General features: G+C 40.0%; 1 protein-coding gene across 1 annotated transcript in view; it reads left to right on the top strand.

The window, feature by feature from the left end:
- Positions 1–17,260, top strand: part of LOC124721171 (paired amphipathic helix protein Sin3b-like) — a 280,712-nt gene that overhangs the window by 204,052 nt on the left and 59,400 nt on the right. Inside the window, exons 17-18 of the mRNA XM_047246007.1 lie at positions 13,534–13,685; positions 13,892–14,075. Coding sequence (XP_047101963.1) covers positions 13,534–13,685; positions 13,892–14,075 — 336 coding nt within the window. The remainder of the gene's footprint in view (positions 1–13,533; positions 13,686–13,891; positions 14,076–17,260) is intronic.

Consider the following 17,260-nt stretch of genomic DNA (forward strand, 5'->3'; position numbering starts at 1 on the left):
AGTCAATTTAGTAACATCAACAGTCAAATAACAAACCACTTTATTTACAATGATAGAAGGAAAAGGATCGATTGCCAATCACAGTATAGAAGACACGCTGAGTTGCACAATGAAAATACTGTTACACATTTAGCTTTTGGCCAAAGCCTTCTTCAGAAAAGGGAACACACACACACACACACACACACACACACACACACACACACACACACACACACAAGTATGCTATGACTGCCCTGTCCATCAGCTCAGACCGGGCACTTTATTTAGAAGAAAATGAAACTTACCTTTATCACTCTCCACTTCTGTGACTGGAGTAGGCACACATGGAAAAGTATATACAAATATAATCCCTGATAGACAAGAAACAGCCATAGCCACAGAGCTGCCAAAAAATGACCTGTCCAAATCTTGAAGGCTGAACGTCCGAATACAATTACAACACCACTTGTCCATGGGACAGAAGTTAACATTTGCTCTAAAGACAAGTCTGTGAATAGCTTGGCAGACTGAAAACATTGACTCCGTGTTCTGGAGACAGAAGTAGAACACTCACTAGAGATGTAGCCCAAGTCAGAGCTCACACAGAACTGTGTCTCGTGGCCTTGTGGCTGTATTTCATAACTGGTGCACTGTGGAGGCACCTGAAACTCTGGGAGGCATGTCTCTCACCTTGTCCGGATTGGCACCACCAGTGATGCTGCTTGGACATGCAACATATGTCCAAGCAGCATCACTGGTGGTCTACCTTTGTGCGATATTATTGACTATCAATGACACAGCAACCCCCCTCCACAAGACATCCTCGCCTGTGTCGGGTAAGATTGCAGAACACGATGAAGAGGAGGAGAATGGGACACCGATGCAGATGCAGGGACAGGTGTCGAGACTACAGTTGGTGTTGAGCATTGACCCACATCCCTGCATTTGCCCTGAGCAGGGCTGCAATCGAAGACTGGGAAACCAACCCCAGGGGGCACACCTCTGTTCTGGGTACAAAAACTGTTAAACTTACGTGGATGATGATGGGGTGACAAAAAAGAGCATGGGATCCTCAGGAGCAAGTGGTCGGGTGACCAGACACGACCCCTCCTCAGGCCGTGACGTGGATGGCACGCATGACTATGATGCTGCAGGCAGCTCCCGGCCGACTTCCATTGCCATTCCCCATGGGGCATGGGGGGGGGGGGGGGGGGGACAACCACCCCACAGCAGGAGGTGGTGGCACCTGCACTGGTGGCTGCTGCAGGCCCTGGTGACAAATTGGGTCTGCAAACAAAAAGGGGGTGGCAACATGATGAGAAACAACAGGCCAAAGATAGTTTTGGTGCTGCCAGTGCAGCCCTGTCAGACTCGGAATGATGTAGATGGATCTTGACGACATTTCAGACACTACCCTGCATTTCCATTGGCGACCTTTTCGGAAAACTCTGCACAACACTAATTGCTGGGGTTGAAACTTGAACATTGTCGGTGGAACGTAGATTCTACAAGGTGGACACAGAGGGTGGAGCAGTGTCCGGTGACGATGACATCAATAGTTCCATTGGCAACTTGCCATCCCAGGGGCATGGAGTGATACGATGACAAAAGCACTTAGAGAGCCTGGTCCAAGGAGTGGGTGGCCCGTAACTTGTTTATCTGTACATTGAAGGATCAGAGAAACCTGTTCGGTCTCTCCATTGCACTTGGTATTAAAAGGCACTGTGAGGACATGATCGATACCCTTGTCACTGCAGAATTGTTCAAACTCGTGTGAAGTGAACTGAGGCTTGTTATCTATCACTCTAGGTAGTCCTTAAATACACACACACACACACACACACACACACACACACACACACACACTCTCTCTCTCTCTCTCTCTCTCTCTCTCTCTCTCTCTCTCTCTCTACTGGCCATTAAAATTGCTACACCACGAGGATGATGTGCTACAGACGCGAAATTTAACCGACAGGAAGAAGATGCTGTGATATGCAAATGATTAGCTTTTCAGAGCATTCACACAAGGTTGGCTCCGGTGGCGACACCTACAACATGCTGACATGAGGAAAGTTTCCAACCAATTTCTCATACACAAACAGCAGTTGACAGGCATTGCCTGGTGAAACGTTATTGTGATGCCTCGTGTAAGGAGGAGAAATGCGTACCATCACGTTTCCGACTTTGATAAAGGTTGGATTGTAGCCTATTGCGATTGCGGTCTATCGTATCACGGCATTGCTGCTCGCGTTGGTTGAGATGCAATGATTGCTAGCAGAATATGGATTTGTTGGGTTCAGAAGGGTAATACGGAACGCCGTGCTGGATCCCAACGGCCTCGTATCACTAGCAGTCGAGATGACAGGCATCTTATCCGCATGGCTGTAACGGATCGTGCAGCCACATCTCGATCCCTGAGTCAACATTGGTGGTGGAGGACGGATACATCAGTTCATACTGGTAACTGGTCAACACTAAGACCCAGTGCTACAGTGACTGTGTTGTCCAGGCTGGGGCAGGCTGAGAGGAACCCAAGAGGGCCGTCGATGGCCTGTGGTCCATCCAAACAAATACTGGTGGTAGTGAGTAACCCCATAATTGATTACGAGAGCCTCTTTCTCAAATTGGCTGTAATTGTATTGAGCCTTATTCAAGGACTTCGACACAAAAGCAGTCAGCCTGTCAGTGGAGCCCATGTGGTGTGACAGTGCTGCACCAGTACTTTAGGAGGAGATGTCCACTACAAGAATGACAGGCTTGTTGGGGTCAAACTGTACCAGACATGGGTCACTTAACAGTGCATCCTTGAAGTGCTGAAAAGTGGACAAACTATCTTTGGACCAAATGAAGGGGATGCTGGTGCGGCTTAAGCAGTTCAATGGAGCTGCGACATGTGTGGTGTTATATATGAATCAAATGCAGTGTGTGAATTTTCCCATTGCCACTTCTAATTGTAACACATTTGTGGAAACAGGTAAGTGATAAATGGCACTGCTCAAATGGGTACAAGCTGGATGAACGCTTCAAGCTCGACTCTGGTAACACTTTGAACAAAGCTTTCAGATTCTGCAAATATTCTGCTGGCATATGGTCAGAGTCAATGATGTTGTCTAAATAATTAGCACAGAAGGGTACCTGAGAAGCAAACTGTTCTAAGTAATTTGAAAAATTGCTGTAGCAGACACACTCTAGAATGGGAACCACTGAAATTGAAAAACACCCTGATGGGTATCCACCACAAAAACCTTCTTGGATACCTCGTCCAAAGGCAGTTTAGATATGCCTCGTGTAAGTCAATTTTTGAAGGTAAAAAGGACCTAAACCTAGGGTGTCTCATCAAATCCTCTGGGTGGGGTAAGGGAAAAGAATCAACAACAGTCTGTGGGCTGATGTCTGCACAAAGTTATAGGCCACCTGACAGCTTTGACAAAACTACCAAAGAAGATGCCCTCTGGCTTGCAAACATGGGTTTAATTACATCACAATCATACCAAAGCCACAATTCAGCTGTGACTTTTTCCTGAAGAGCATGTGGGAGAGGCCAAGCTCAAAAAAAAAATTGACTCTCCATTGTCTTTTAAAGTCACATGGGCTTCAAATCCCAGTGCCTTGCCTAGACTACCATCAAACAAAGAACTGTACTTATCACACAGTGCATTGACACTAGCAAACAGCACAGCTGAATTGACTTGCAAACATTCCAGCACAGCTGAATTGACTTGCAAACATTCCCTTGAATGGATAATCAATACTATCCATACCGAAAATGTTCAGACTGTCTCTTGACAACAATATATGAAAAAGAACTGATTTGGTTGCAGCACGAAAAGTAGCAAGTAAACTACCCACACCTAAAACAGGAATGTTTTGTTGATAAAAGGCAGATAGTGTGGCTTGCAGTTTCTGGACCTGGGGCTGCCTAAGCATTCCTATGTCACTTGATGGAGCAGTGTACCAATCGTTTCAGTGCCTAATCACGTACTGAGTTGCCGTACACAAATGTACAAAAAGTTTGTTAGATTCCCTGTTAATCACTGACTATTGTTTGGTTTGGCAACAATTATGAACTACCAAATTGTCTGTGTGCACAGGCGTGGCAGCACATTGTTTGTATGTGGCCTTCCTTGGCGCAGGCGAAACATTTTGTCTGCTGGCACAGACCCAGTACCCTGTCATGTACATTGAAACGACACAGGCAAGACTTTCTGGTTGGTGCGGGCTGTGCTTTGCGCTGACGGCAGGACTTATAAGCACAGAATTGAGATCTCGGGCTACATTCTTATAATTTGTGGTTTGGGGGGGGGGGGGGGGGATGACCCCATAAGTTTCTCACTTTTCAATTCAGAAATGGCCGAACTATGCATGTCAACTTCTGAAATGTCTACTATGCCTTGAAACGCGATGATCAATAACACAGTTTTCAAAGCTGCTGTGACAGCAGGACTTATGAGTGTAGAACTTAGACCTTAGGCTACGTTCTGTTTGTGCAGGGAGAGGGGAGGGGTTGACTCCAGAAATTTCTCACTTTTTCACCCACCACAGAAATGCCTGTACATACTTTACATATCAACTTCTGTAATATCTACTGTGTCATGAAACTCATCGATAGAGAACACAGTTTTCGAGTCTTTGTTCAGCAGTTTTAGAATAGAGGCTCTAATGAGAGTGTTAGAAACATTTTAAGTTATAGCATCACAGCTCTGTGACTTAAATCATTGGAACATTTGACTTGACACTATCGTGTGAGTCCTCTGAGCACTGTTACCCACAGTTTATAAGGTTGCCTAGGCTGCTATTTCAGCCAAAAGAATTTGTACCTAGCAGCAGCAATATGCACTTTTGATTCAAAGTGACTGGACAGTTTGGAAACTACCTCATCATCTGGCACTTCATCAGGATGAACCTATGGGATTAACTTGACAGGAAGACAATACACTTTCATGCCTACCATGTACCAAAAATGAAAAATGCATTGGTTACCTGTTATGTTCTAGACTGGAAATGCCCTCTAAGCTGGGACACACATTACACCAAGTCTTCATTTTGCCCCACAAATTCTCTGTCACATATTGTTCCATACATGGAACAGTATATACAAATACAACTCTTGATAGGCAAGAAACAGCTGTAGGTATAGAGCTGTGTAAAATGACCAGTCTAAATCTTGAAGTCTGAATACAGTTACAACACCACTGTCTGTCACACAGAACTATCTCTCCTAGCCTATTTCATAACAGTTGCACTGTGGTGACATCTGGCAGCTCCAGGAGGTGTGGTTCTCGCCTCATCTGGATTGGCACTGCTGGTGATGCAGCTCGGACATGTGGCTTCTTTGCTGTGGTTGAGCTCGGTGAAACATTATCGACTACCGATAAAACACAGTAACAACAACTTTGAAAAGCAGGTTGGATGCCTTACAAAGGATGTTGAGCAGTGTTCACTGTGAAGTTGTGGTCATTGGACAGACCTCACTCTGATCTGATTCTTGTGTTATTTGTAAATTTGAATGTTCAGACAAGAGTAGAATTTGTGTTCTGTAAGTCACCGTCCTCTCTGTGTCATGGAAGAGGATTTCTGGCTTTAGTGTAGTTGTGATCTTCACTTGCGTGACCTAACAGCAGTTATTAGCGAGGGCTTGAGGGTGCTTGTTAAACTTGCTGCTATAAAGCCTGAAAACTTTTAGACTTCATTATTAACTGCAGTAGTCTAGTTGTAAGTCATCTGTTACTTCTTCTTTTAGGTTAAATGTTGAAATGTCTATTTATTGAAATAGATGATTTTATCTGCCAACTTACCCATTATCAACAACAGTTCAGACCCTTCTCAACAGGACTATTTTGTGCAAATAAGGCAGGAAAGAGAACACGTGAATGAACCTGGATCAGTGGCATCGGGTTTGAGTAAATGCTCATGCTGATTCAACAAGCCGAGCCGAAGGTAAAGTGCTTCGACAGCATGATGTTGTGAGATTTTTTCATGATTTTGAAGAGAAGTTCTTCAGTACTAACAGGGAAATGTTTTGTAAACTATGCAAAGTAAAAGCTAGTGCATAAAACTAATTTAACGTGCAACATCACTGTAATACCACCAAATATGCCAGCTGTGTGTAGAGAAGTGCTAAAAGTGAAAATAGGCAAACACTGTTATTTGAGCAGACAGGTCCAACTTCAACCATGCAATCATTTTTCAAGGACTTGTGTGAGATGATGGTATACCATTGGAGAAGCTGAAGAATAAACACTTTAGACAGTTCTTGGAGGACACAACACATGCAGTTTCAGATGATTCTACTTTGAAAAAGAACTATTTATCTGTGTGCTATGAGCAGATGTTCAACAAAGTACAGTTTAATATTGCTGACCAAATGTTCTGGGTGTCCATAGATGAAACCACTGCTGTGGGTGGGAGTTTTGTAGCAACTGTTGTTGGTGTTCTAAAAGTTGATGGGCCTGTAGAAATATTCCTCCTAACATGTGGAGCTCTCAAGAGAAAAAGGAACTCAACAATTGCCATTTTGTTTGACAACTCTGTGGAGCTACTGTGGCCAGATGTTGTGAACAGAGAGAACATTTTGCTGCTAGTAACAGATGTTGCTTCCATACACAGCTGCAGCAGCCAAGGGGCTTCAAATTCTCTACTTTTGTATGATGTACATCACTGGCCTTGCACATGCATTACACAGAGTTGCAGAAGAGGTGTGATCAAATTACCCTGATGTGGACAAATTGATTTCCTGTGGCAAGCAAATCTGTGTGGAAGCTCTGTTACAGGTGCAGAAATTCAAGGAACAAACACGTTCACTAGGCCTCCACCCTCAGCTTGTTCTTACACAATGGGGTTCTTGGCTTAATACTGCTGAGAATTACTGCACCAAATACACCAAAATAAAGACAGTCTTTTGTGACCTTGAATCAAGTGCTACCAAAACTGTGAAAGAGGTCTTTACAAATACCTCATCTGGAAACTTGGCATACATCAACATCAAGTTTTCCATGGTATCAAAAGCCATCACATCACTGGAAGCTGCTGGTACTCAACTGTGTGACATCCTGGGTATTGTGCAACATATGAAAAGTTGCTGGGTCAGGCTTATGGTCATATGACAGACAAAGTGAACAGTAAACTGCAGTGTGTTCTCCAGCAGAATTCTGGATGTTCTAGTGTGCAAAATTAATGACAGTCGTTTTGGTAATGTAGCAACATTTCAAGACAGTGAACTGACACTGGCATGCAATGACTTTGTCACATTCAGATGTGTACTTTTCCAAGTACAAAACTATCCTCAGTGAGTACTGTATCTATGACGTAAACCTGGAAATGCACGTGATCCTGTGCCACTTTGCAGAAACTGAAGATTGACAAGACGTGTTAACTAATTTGAAATGCTGTGAACAAGTGATGTGCAGTAGTAAAAGCCTGGTTTTATTTTTTGGATAATTGTTGTTGTTGTTTTCACTGTACTTAATGTTTTTTCAGACGCGTGCAGACATTTCAAAAATAAGTGGTAGTAGTTTCAAACCCTGCAAAAGTAAGTACTATACTCACAATTTCTTCAGAAGTTAATCTTGTATTACATGGTATATTAAAAAATCAACAAGAACTTACATAAAGTTATACTTTATTTTTACAGTCATAAATACTTGCATATTTTGTTGTTTTTTAGGTCATTTACATCCGGGCCTTAATGACATGTGCATGATCAAAGCAAAAGTTATTGAGGCATTTTGTGTAGGCGACTGGCACTCTCTGTTCCCACTACTCTGCAGTTGTAAGTGCCATACAAAAAGCTCTCTGCTCCTGGCAACAGGATGGTCTGCAACTGCATCCACTTTTACCCTCTTCAGCGTCCCCTCTCTTGCCCACGCATTGCTGTAGTGGATGAATATGACTCATTGGAAAGTAAAACTTTTCATATTCGTACCACTCCTCTTCATTAACCTGAGCTATGAGCAGAGTGCTTTGGCCAACAATACTGAAAGGCATCTCTCAACCTTACAGAAGAAGCAGAGTTCGCATATACTTGAATGAGATGAAAAAGAAAAGTTAATTGTTAATTTTACTACAGTGATAGTAATGAAAGGAATTCGTAATTAATGTTCCGGCAACATGTTACAACAGTGACAGAGTTGATTATTCAGTTTCTCCCAGTGTATTTCTTGCTGGAACAGTCCACGGGTGTACTGCCGGTCCATAGTGTCCAACGGGCTCAATATTTTCGCGATCAGACATGTCACCATTGTCAGGTGCGCTGACGAACTAAGCTCCTGATGGCAGGCGGCCAGCATATATATCATAAAACTCTGGTTTGTGAGACATTCAATTTAATTCTCATAACTTTACTGTGGAAACATGGTTCATGGACAATCTATAAAATCGTGTAAAACTATCAGTCTATTAAATGCTAGATGACACTTCAGATAAAAGATCACAATTTGTTCCGTGTAAGTGTGTTGCAGAAATTGTAACAAGCAACAAACATACCATACATATGGCATTACAAGTGTAATTGTTTGAAAAACTAAATTTATTACTAATAGATAAAATGATTAGTAACAAACTGTTTCTAGAAATTTCTGGTAACAGTTACATTTGATAACTATCTCCATGATTTTCCATTTACCTTACAGCGTTTCTATGTTATTCTTTAGCATGTTTGGGGATAGGTTCTACTTAATCTGACTCGTGTATGTCTTCAGTGCAGTAATGTGATCAATGCAAATAATTATTCTAAACTGATTTTCTCTTTGATGCTGCATAGCTAGCCTGGAAATCATCATATGCACCTCAGTGTATTGTACATTTACATATTTTGTGAAAAGTTTGTTAACAATTCATAAATAAAAATATGTTTTAAGATTTTTTTTAGTTATTCTACATGAGAAGTACTTCACTTAAGGGGAGTTGGAATGTCCTATCCGGACAATGTTAAATTTAGTGACTTGGCTTCCCTGTATTTCAGGAACCACTGTAGCCATTTACATGAAACTTTTACAGGACATTAAACTGTATGTTCTGAGTCTGCTGAAGTACAATAATTGCATTTCAGTGACTGCTTTCGTAAATACAATTTTTTAATTACACGGTTAAAATTGTGTTTACTTTTTTTGTGTGTGTTATCCTAAATAATTTTAATAATACATAACAGAATGTTCTTCTTTTAGTTCAGTAGACTCAGGATATGTATGAAAATTTGAATACTCTACTCAAAGTGGTTTCTGAGGTTTAGGGAAAAATGCAACAGAAAATGTAAATTTTCAGGAATGGCTTCTAAAGTTTAAAAGACTGTAACTCACTTAATATATGCTTAATTTTTTATTTTATTTTTAGTCACTCAGAAGCACCCTGCACCATACTGTATATCATCCTCTTGATCTTCTTCCAAGATTTTTTTTTTTCTTTCTGGACTCCTTTGTGGCTCCTGTGTGTGCTTTATCAATGCAAACCTTGTCCGTCCGATCAAGTTCTCTAATGCAGTTTGCTCCAGGATTAATTCCCATATGCTGTAGCACTTTCGCCCTACCAATGTTGCCATCATTAACCCTGTGGCTACTGCAGCTGTGCATCCATCTAGCAGGGTCAAGCGCGCCGTTGAGGCTGCGTAATCCTGTTACCCGTGCTAATGGCTTTCCCCACGGACCGTTGCCTGTGGCTCAGCTCGCCGCTTCGCTGAGCACAGCCTGTGCTGAATATTTCTCAAGCCAGGGCATCCGTGGCTGTCTTGCCTTCTGAGTTTGATCACTGACACACGATGTATCTCTATACTTTTTCCATGGCTGTGAATCTGCAGACGAATTACTGCACACACATGATGTGCATTGAAACTGCTAAGAATCACTATAATGAATGATATGTAGAATTAATTATTATTAGCTTTGTCATCTTAAGTTTACTGCAATTAATGAAAAATAATTTCACGCCAGACGCGTTTCGCTTTTATTTACAAAGCATCTTCAGTGTTCACTGGTTTTCCTGCTTCATGTTTACATCCTTTGCACACTACTGCTTTCCCTCTCTTCATTAGCGGAGGTTGACATGAAACAGGAAAACCAGTGAACATAGAAGATGCTTTGTAAATAAAAGCGAAAAGCGTCTAGTGTGAAATTCTTCTTCATTAATTGCAGTAAGATTAAGACAGCAAAGCTAACAATAATTAATTGTTAGAGCTGCTGCGGAAGATGGCCATGCAAACAAACGTGATGTTTGTTTAAATCAGCAATGGAGCACTATGCTTGTTTTAATTTTATGCTTAACATATGTAATAGATTTAATGGCATCTGAGAAATGCAGTTCATGTTTTTGAGAGTGCAGTAACACTTCTGTAAAATGGCTTCAAAGTCAGAAATCGTAAGTGTTATACAATTTTTGTATTATTTTATATTTTTTATTTCCTTTTTGTTGTCCTTTACTTTTAGAAAGCTATCAATGTCACTTCTTCTCTTCTGAGTATTATAGACGGTTAATAGTTTTGTTTAGTGTGATTCACCTCAAAACATGGCACTACACATAGTGGTATGTTGCATGCTCTGCATTCGTATCTCGTTTCTCGGCGCACTTTCTGCTTCGAGCATACTGCACACCGACGCATTGGCGTACGTTTCTTCGAGTTTTCCATTTCAATGACCTGTCTAAAATACCTCCCAGTAAATCTAAGAGGATTCTCGTCTTCAGAGCACCTTCCTCTGCCAGCTTTCCTCCTTTCTTTTGCATAAGTTTCAACAAGCTCTCTTACCAGACACAAATGAAATTCTGCTAGTTGCATTTATCGTCCTGTTACTACTCTGTGGAAAGCATGGGCATTTAAAATGCACAGATCCAGTATGTGGAAAAAGAACTTTTTGTACCACTTGACAGTCTTTCGTACTGATTGCACTGAACTCAGCAGCAACACATTGTGGTTTCCTTAATCTTTCACCTGTCTTTCTGTTTGTCTTTTCCATCTCAACCATTTCTGCAGCATTACCGGTTGTCAACATCCACACTTCTCTTTTGTCACGCCATTTCATGGAAAGGATTGTGTCAGTGGACATAAACTGTATTTCTCCTCGTTTTAGTTTGTTTTCTAATTTTGGCATATTGCGTCTGTTTTTGCGAACAGTACCACATACGTTTGTTCCATGGTTATGAAGCCAAAGGAACAGGTCTTGGCTTTAATACCAATTATTGACATAGAACGTATGTCCCCTTCCTAAAAATGGTTTATTCAATGTTGCTACTATGTCGCCACTTTTCCCCAGAATGTGGAAGTCAATTGCAGTATTTGTGCCTGTGTAGACAATGAAATCCAGGATATAACCCATCTGGTAGTCACATAGCACAAATGTTTTTATTCCAAACCTACTTCTGGAGGAAATGTACTGTTTGAACAATAATCACTCTTTGAACAACAAGAGGCTTCCGTCAATGCAGAGCTTTTGATATGGATGAAATGCGCTGCAAAATGTTGCGTGAATTTTATCAACAATATACCTAATTGTAAATAACCTGTCTCCTTCATTGCTGACAGAGTTGTCACTGAAGTGAAGCATTCTTAAAATTAACAGAAAACGGTCCCTGGCCATAATTTCACCGAAAACAGGAGTGTTCAAGAGTATGTCTGTGGACCAATAGTCACTGATTTTCAGCTTTTTCACACGAGCCATTAGCATACAAACAGCGGCGAAGGAATACAGTTCCTTGAAACCTGTTTCTTTCCATCTGGACAAACGTGAATGCTCTGATTCTGGTGTATTTTCTTTCGTATGCAAAAATATCTGTTGGTTTCATCTGCCACAAATTTCATCAGTTCTTCTGTTAAAAATACTGGGAAATATGATAAAACATTTGAATCTGGCCCTAAACCACTGTTGTGTCCAGAAGCTGAAGCATTGAACTCGTTCATAAATGGACGAAAATCACTTTCCTTCCAGTCAAACATGTCGCTAAAGCGAGCTCTTTTCAATGGCACTTCACTATCACTCTCAGACCCATCAGATTCTGAATGATATCCCTCCCTTGTTGACAGATGTGTTGTTCCAGCTGAAGTACACGGCACAGGACTGTTACTTCGAGATTCAGTTGAAAATTTCATTCTCACTGCTGCTTCTAGCGAGAATTTTGAAGATTTATTCGTCTGTACAACCACGACGGCATATCATTTTCTTCTCAAAATGTTTACAGCATCAACAGTCAGTAAATGCACAGACGAAAACTGCAACACAAGAACACAGCAGCAAACGCTCACGAGACTTCAACCATGCCAGCGGAATGCTGAACAGCTACTAGGCGCTTGGCACGAATATAAAGCTGGGCGCGTTAACACGGTCAGAGGCCACGGGAAGAAGTAGTAGCACATCTCAACACGTCACGAGCACACAGGTGCCACTAAGGTTGTTTGCATAAACACAGTCAGAATACCAGGTAGAAGAACTGGTGGTGCACATAAATACGTTGAGAGAACACAGGGACAGGCACAAAGGCGCACATTAACACGTCCACAGCAGTTAAAGGGTTAAAAGCAATAACAGCATCACTGCGCCCCCCCCCTCCCCTCTCCGCACAATAACAGCATCACTGACCTCCCTCCCCCCACTCTAGTGTCTTCATTCCAACAAAAACATTTTTTGGTAAGCAAGTCCGTATAAGATTATTGAACAACTCATTCGGATTTTGAGTCTGACCATGCAGACACTTCTTGAGTAATTCAGGATTTGCCACGTCTCTGTAAATAGATTTTATGATATCCATGACTGCTGCTGGGATGGAATGTTTATGGCTGTATGAACTGTTTGAGTACTGGGCACTGCAGTAATTGCGCTATGAATCGGGTCCAGGAGGGCAAAGGTGGTGTACTGGTTTTTCATCAGTTGATAGTCTGTGGAAGAAGGTAGTCCATACTGCTTGCTTCATTTTCAACAAATCCTCAGTATTATTTTTAATGACCATCCCATAATACTGCTGTAGTTCATCAATCATTTTGTCTGCCAGCCTGCCTCTTATGGTTTTCCCATCAGAAAGTTTCTTGTCTCTCAAGCTTTGTTTCAACTTCCTCAACCTGGTGCCCATCCTTTTCTGGACATGACCAGCATTTAACCTTTATAACACAGCAATCCACAGGCTTCTATATATAAAAAAATACTGATTTTATTAGATCTTGAAGTAATGCACATAAAAATTTTAACACTTTCAACTGGTGCAGATTATATTTAAAAAAAATAAAATAAAATACTTCCCATGTGAGTTTCTAAGTTATATATATATAACCAATTTTGTATTTAGAAAGTTGCAAGTTTTATGAGATAAAAATCCAAAAATGTGTTAATTTTTTTTTCCTGTTCTAACTCCACTTAAGCTCTGTAGAAGGACCATTAGCATAGCTTTTATAAAAAATTGTGTATTATGCAGTCTTGCTTTATGTGGTGTCCTACATACTTGAGAATCTCCCCATTATGGATCTATGGAAAAAAGTACATGTAATTTAATCCAATCCAATCTACCAAATGATTGACATTTTAACAATTATTATTCTGTTCTGGCATACATTACCCGTACTTGTTCTTAAACATTTATTTACAGACGAAAAGACGGATGGCAGTAAAGAAAATGCAAGCAGTAATGCAGACCAGTCATGCAGAAATATCAGCAGTGAAGATCTCAATGATCAAGAAGTACCTGACATTAAAAAGTCGGATGTCAATCTACCACACCATGCTAAATCTTCACATCCTGTAAGTCTTTTATATTGCATTCATTAGCTGTGATTAATTCTATTTTTTATTGTTATTTTGATTAACTGTACCTGCATGTAGTTTCTTTTAACTAAGGCTAATGTTTAAAACTGATTTAGTTTCTTTAATATTTTGAGCTCAATTCCTGAAATTATAGAAACTTTATTTTGGTTAATATCATCTAATTGTTGTTGTAAACATTACAGGGGGAATCATATACACTCTTTTATGCTAATAACTATTGGTATCTTTTCCTGAGACTTCACCAAATTCTCTGTGAAAGACTTACAAGGATGTATGAAAGGGCAAGATTTCTTGCTGCAGAAGAATGCATGTACAGGAGAGATCGAAGGGAGTCAACTGCTGTGGCATTGCGATTAAAACCAAAGAGTGAGTATTCAACATCTAAAAGTTCAGCTAAATTGTGTATGACTGTGTGTTGTAATGTGTAATAGGTACAAAATCATTTCAGAAATACTTGTATCAACGTTGATTGTGTCTGATGATCATTGGGCGGGTTGTGTGTTGAGCTTTCGGCATAAACTTAGTTCACCTTTCAAGTATCTTGCCTAAGAATGACATGAAGTACATACACACAGTGGAACAAGTTTTTCAGTATTATATATCTTTCCAATTAAATAAATACAATTCATAAGTAGTGAAAATGTGCATGAACTACTCACTCATGCTGAAAAATGTGTCATGCACAGCAATCTTTGCCCAGATGGTGAATAAGAACATAATTTGGAATAAGTTGCATAACACGTGAAAAATAAAATAGAAAGTTGGTTACAGTTTTGTATTAACAAACTTAATACATAAACTTTGGAGTATACTTAAACATTGCAGCTTCTGCTAGAGTGCTACTTGAAACTAATGTTATGAAATACTCTTAAACCTCTTGTAACTTTGGATGCCAGAGATGCTCAAAACATTTTGCGTGCACGGAAATTTATTGCCTTTCCTTAGAAGAACTGTAATTCACAGTATATTGTGGTGGACAAATGTAGTGTACAGTTGATGTCAGAGAAGCATAGGTAACAAATGTATGACATGTGTGCAAGCACGCGCACACACACACACACACACACACACACACACACACACACACACACAAAAATTGCGTTGTCCCAACCATCTACAGTGTACCAGTGCCACAGATCGAGCATTGTTGTGTGTGTGTGTGTGTGTGTGTGTGTGTGTTTTTCTGTATCAGTCAGCTCCGAAGGACATTATCTGAAATCTTCACAATGTTTTGAGTCTTGTTGATGTGTTTATTGACCATTCCAATGTTTAAATTGTAGGGTGGTCTATTTTCTTTATTCCTTCCAATACTGGTATGCCACTCATACTTTCTATCATCGTAGATACAAAGCTGAATTTTCGCAGCTGATTCCTAAGTAAAAAATTAATCAGTATTGTGTACAGTGTTGTGATGATAGATTATTTATTTTTAGTCCAGATTCCAGTGATTACACTGGTAAGATAAACACGTAAACATGTTTTGGAATTTTTAAGAGGGTCTTTTTGTTTGTTTGTCATTTCCATTTGCTTTTTGGGACAATTCTCTCACTAAAGACTTTCACTTATTGTGTTTTAAATAATTTTTTTTAATTGGGTAATAATACGAAAATTGACATATTAGATTTGGCAAAGTCAGCATGAGCCATTGGCAACACAATGGACTCTAATTTGTATTGCTTTGGCATTGTCACATATCAGCAGTTGAATGTTGTGTGACTAGCATTAAATGCTTGTTTGGCACTGAATTTAGTAGAACACTTGAATCATTGAAGTATAAACTCCAGGAATTGCAGAGGATTCTTACTCACCGTATGTAAACAGTTCATTCAGCATTTAAAGGCCAATTTTTCCACTCACCATATTCTCCCCAACTTTTATTAGTTTTATGCCTGTAATGATGTAAGGCATTACAGGTTATAAATACTATCATTTTGAAAAAACTAAAATGCTGTGTGAGGTCACTTGACCACTTTATTTTCTTTTACACTTGTTTTTTAAACTGTATTGGTGTTTTTTTATGGTTTGTTTATAATTCATCCTTGTGAAGCCCGGGCTTCCTCTTGCATGTTTCACAGTAGAAAGTTATTTTTCTTCTTTGTCCTTTCTGCTTGAATTTGTTGCAGACCATGCAATGCATTATTGATTTTTGTCTTTCACTTTGCATTATAAGATGCCTGGTCCCATTTAGTCTCTCCTTGGTGTCAGATGGTGGTGGTCTTCCTATTTTCTTTGAATCTGTATTTCTCACCTGGCTGACTAGCTGTATTAGATTTCTTCTGCAGGAAAGGTGAGTCTGCAGTTGTTCTCCACATTTAGTTTTGTGTATTGAGTAAAGACTATAGCTGTTCACTAAAGCAACTTCAGTCAGCCAGAATAATAATTTTTTACCACCACTTGTATGACCGCCTTGTAAAACCACAGTAACCACAGTATTGATCAGTGCTGCCCACTTCTCCCATAAACTTCTTGTGTTCCAAAGTAACAGTGGGTTTCAGGAACTGCACAGACTCTTTCTTCCTGTAACCAGTGATCAATTGGACCAAAGAATGTACTCAACATAGCGGCTAACCTCTTGTCACGGAATGAAAGGCACATAATTTTTATCTCACTCTGAAACACACATAACTCGTATTCAGCAACTCAATTGGAAAATCCGTTCTAAAATGCATAACTGTGCCTGTTAATGAAATTCCATTTTGTACAATTGCTGAACAAGTTGAGGGCTTGTGTATAACCTGTCAGTAAAGGTGTGATAGCCTGAAATACCTGTACAAGCTAGCAATTGCTCTGCCAAATGAACCACTATTTGGGTTGCAAATGGTAAGTCAGGACAAATTAGACTTTCTGTAGTTGTCTGTCCATAATATGGAATGTAAGAAAAAACATAACCGTTTTCTGAATAACACAGACTGAAAACTCTTTTAACCCCACTTCATAGGCACCTTTGGATTGTAGTGTTTCAATTGAATTTTTCCTTTGAATACTATTGTGCTCTCATCTATGGCCACATTTCTTTTTGGTACATAAAGTTCTTTGCATTTACTATCAATATACTTATTAACATTCTTCAGCTTTCTCCCTATCATACATTGACACCCCTGAACTGTAACTGGTGGAACTAAGTGCAGCATTCAGAATATTTGAAAAAAAAGTGTTACGCCAAGAAAAGCCTTCAGTTCTTTTAATGAAACTGTCTTCACGAGCGTCATATTGAGTATTTTGTAAGTGGAGTGACTTTCTGTATCTTTTCCTTAGCATACATATTTGTAGCATTTTGCTAATAAGATTGTCAATGAAAAAGAGTTGCAAATATTCATGTTCGGATTTTGATTGAACTCCATGAGGAATGGTAAAATCTTGTTGCGTGACAAAAAAAGGGAACTTCTTGAGATCACCATGCCATCACAATAAACTTCCCAGGTGTTTTCTACAGGTAGTGTCACTTCATCGCTTTCCACTCCATAAGTAGATTCTGATTCACTAGAAATTGTATCACTGCACCTGACGGGAAGTTTCTTCCCAGTGACTTTCATCACTAAATTCTCCTTCGT

The sequence above is a fragment of the Schistocerca piceifrons genome, chromosome X, assembly GCF_021461385.2.
Source record: "Schistocerca piceifrons isolate TAMUIC-IGC-003096 chromosome X, iqSchPice1.1, whole genome shotgun sequence".
In the NCBI taxonomy this organism is placed as follows: Eukaryota; Metazoa; Arthropoda; class Insecta; order Orthoptera; family Acrididae; genus Schistocerca; species Schistocerca piceifrons.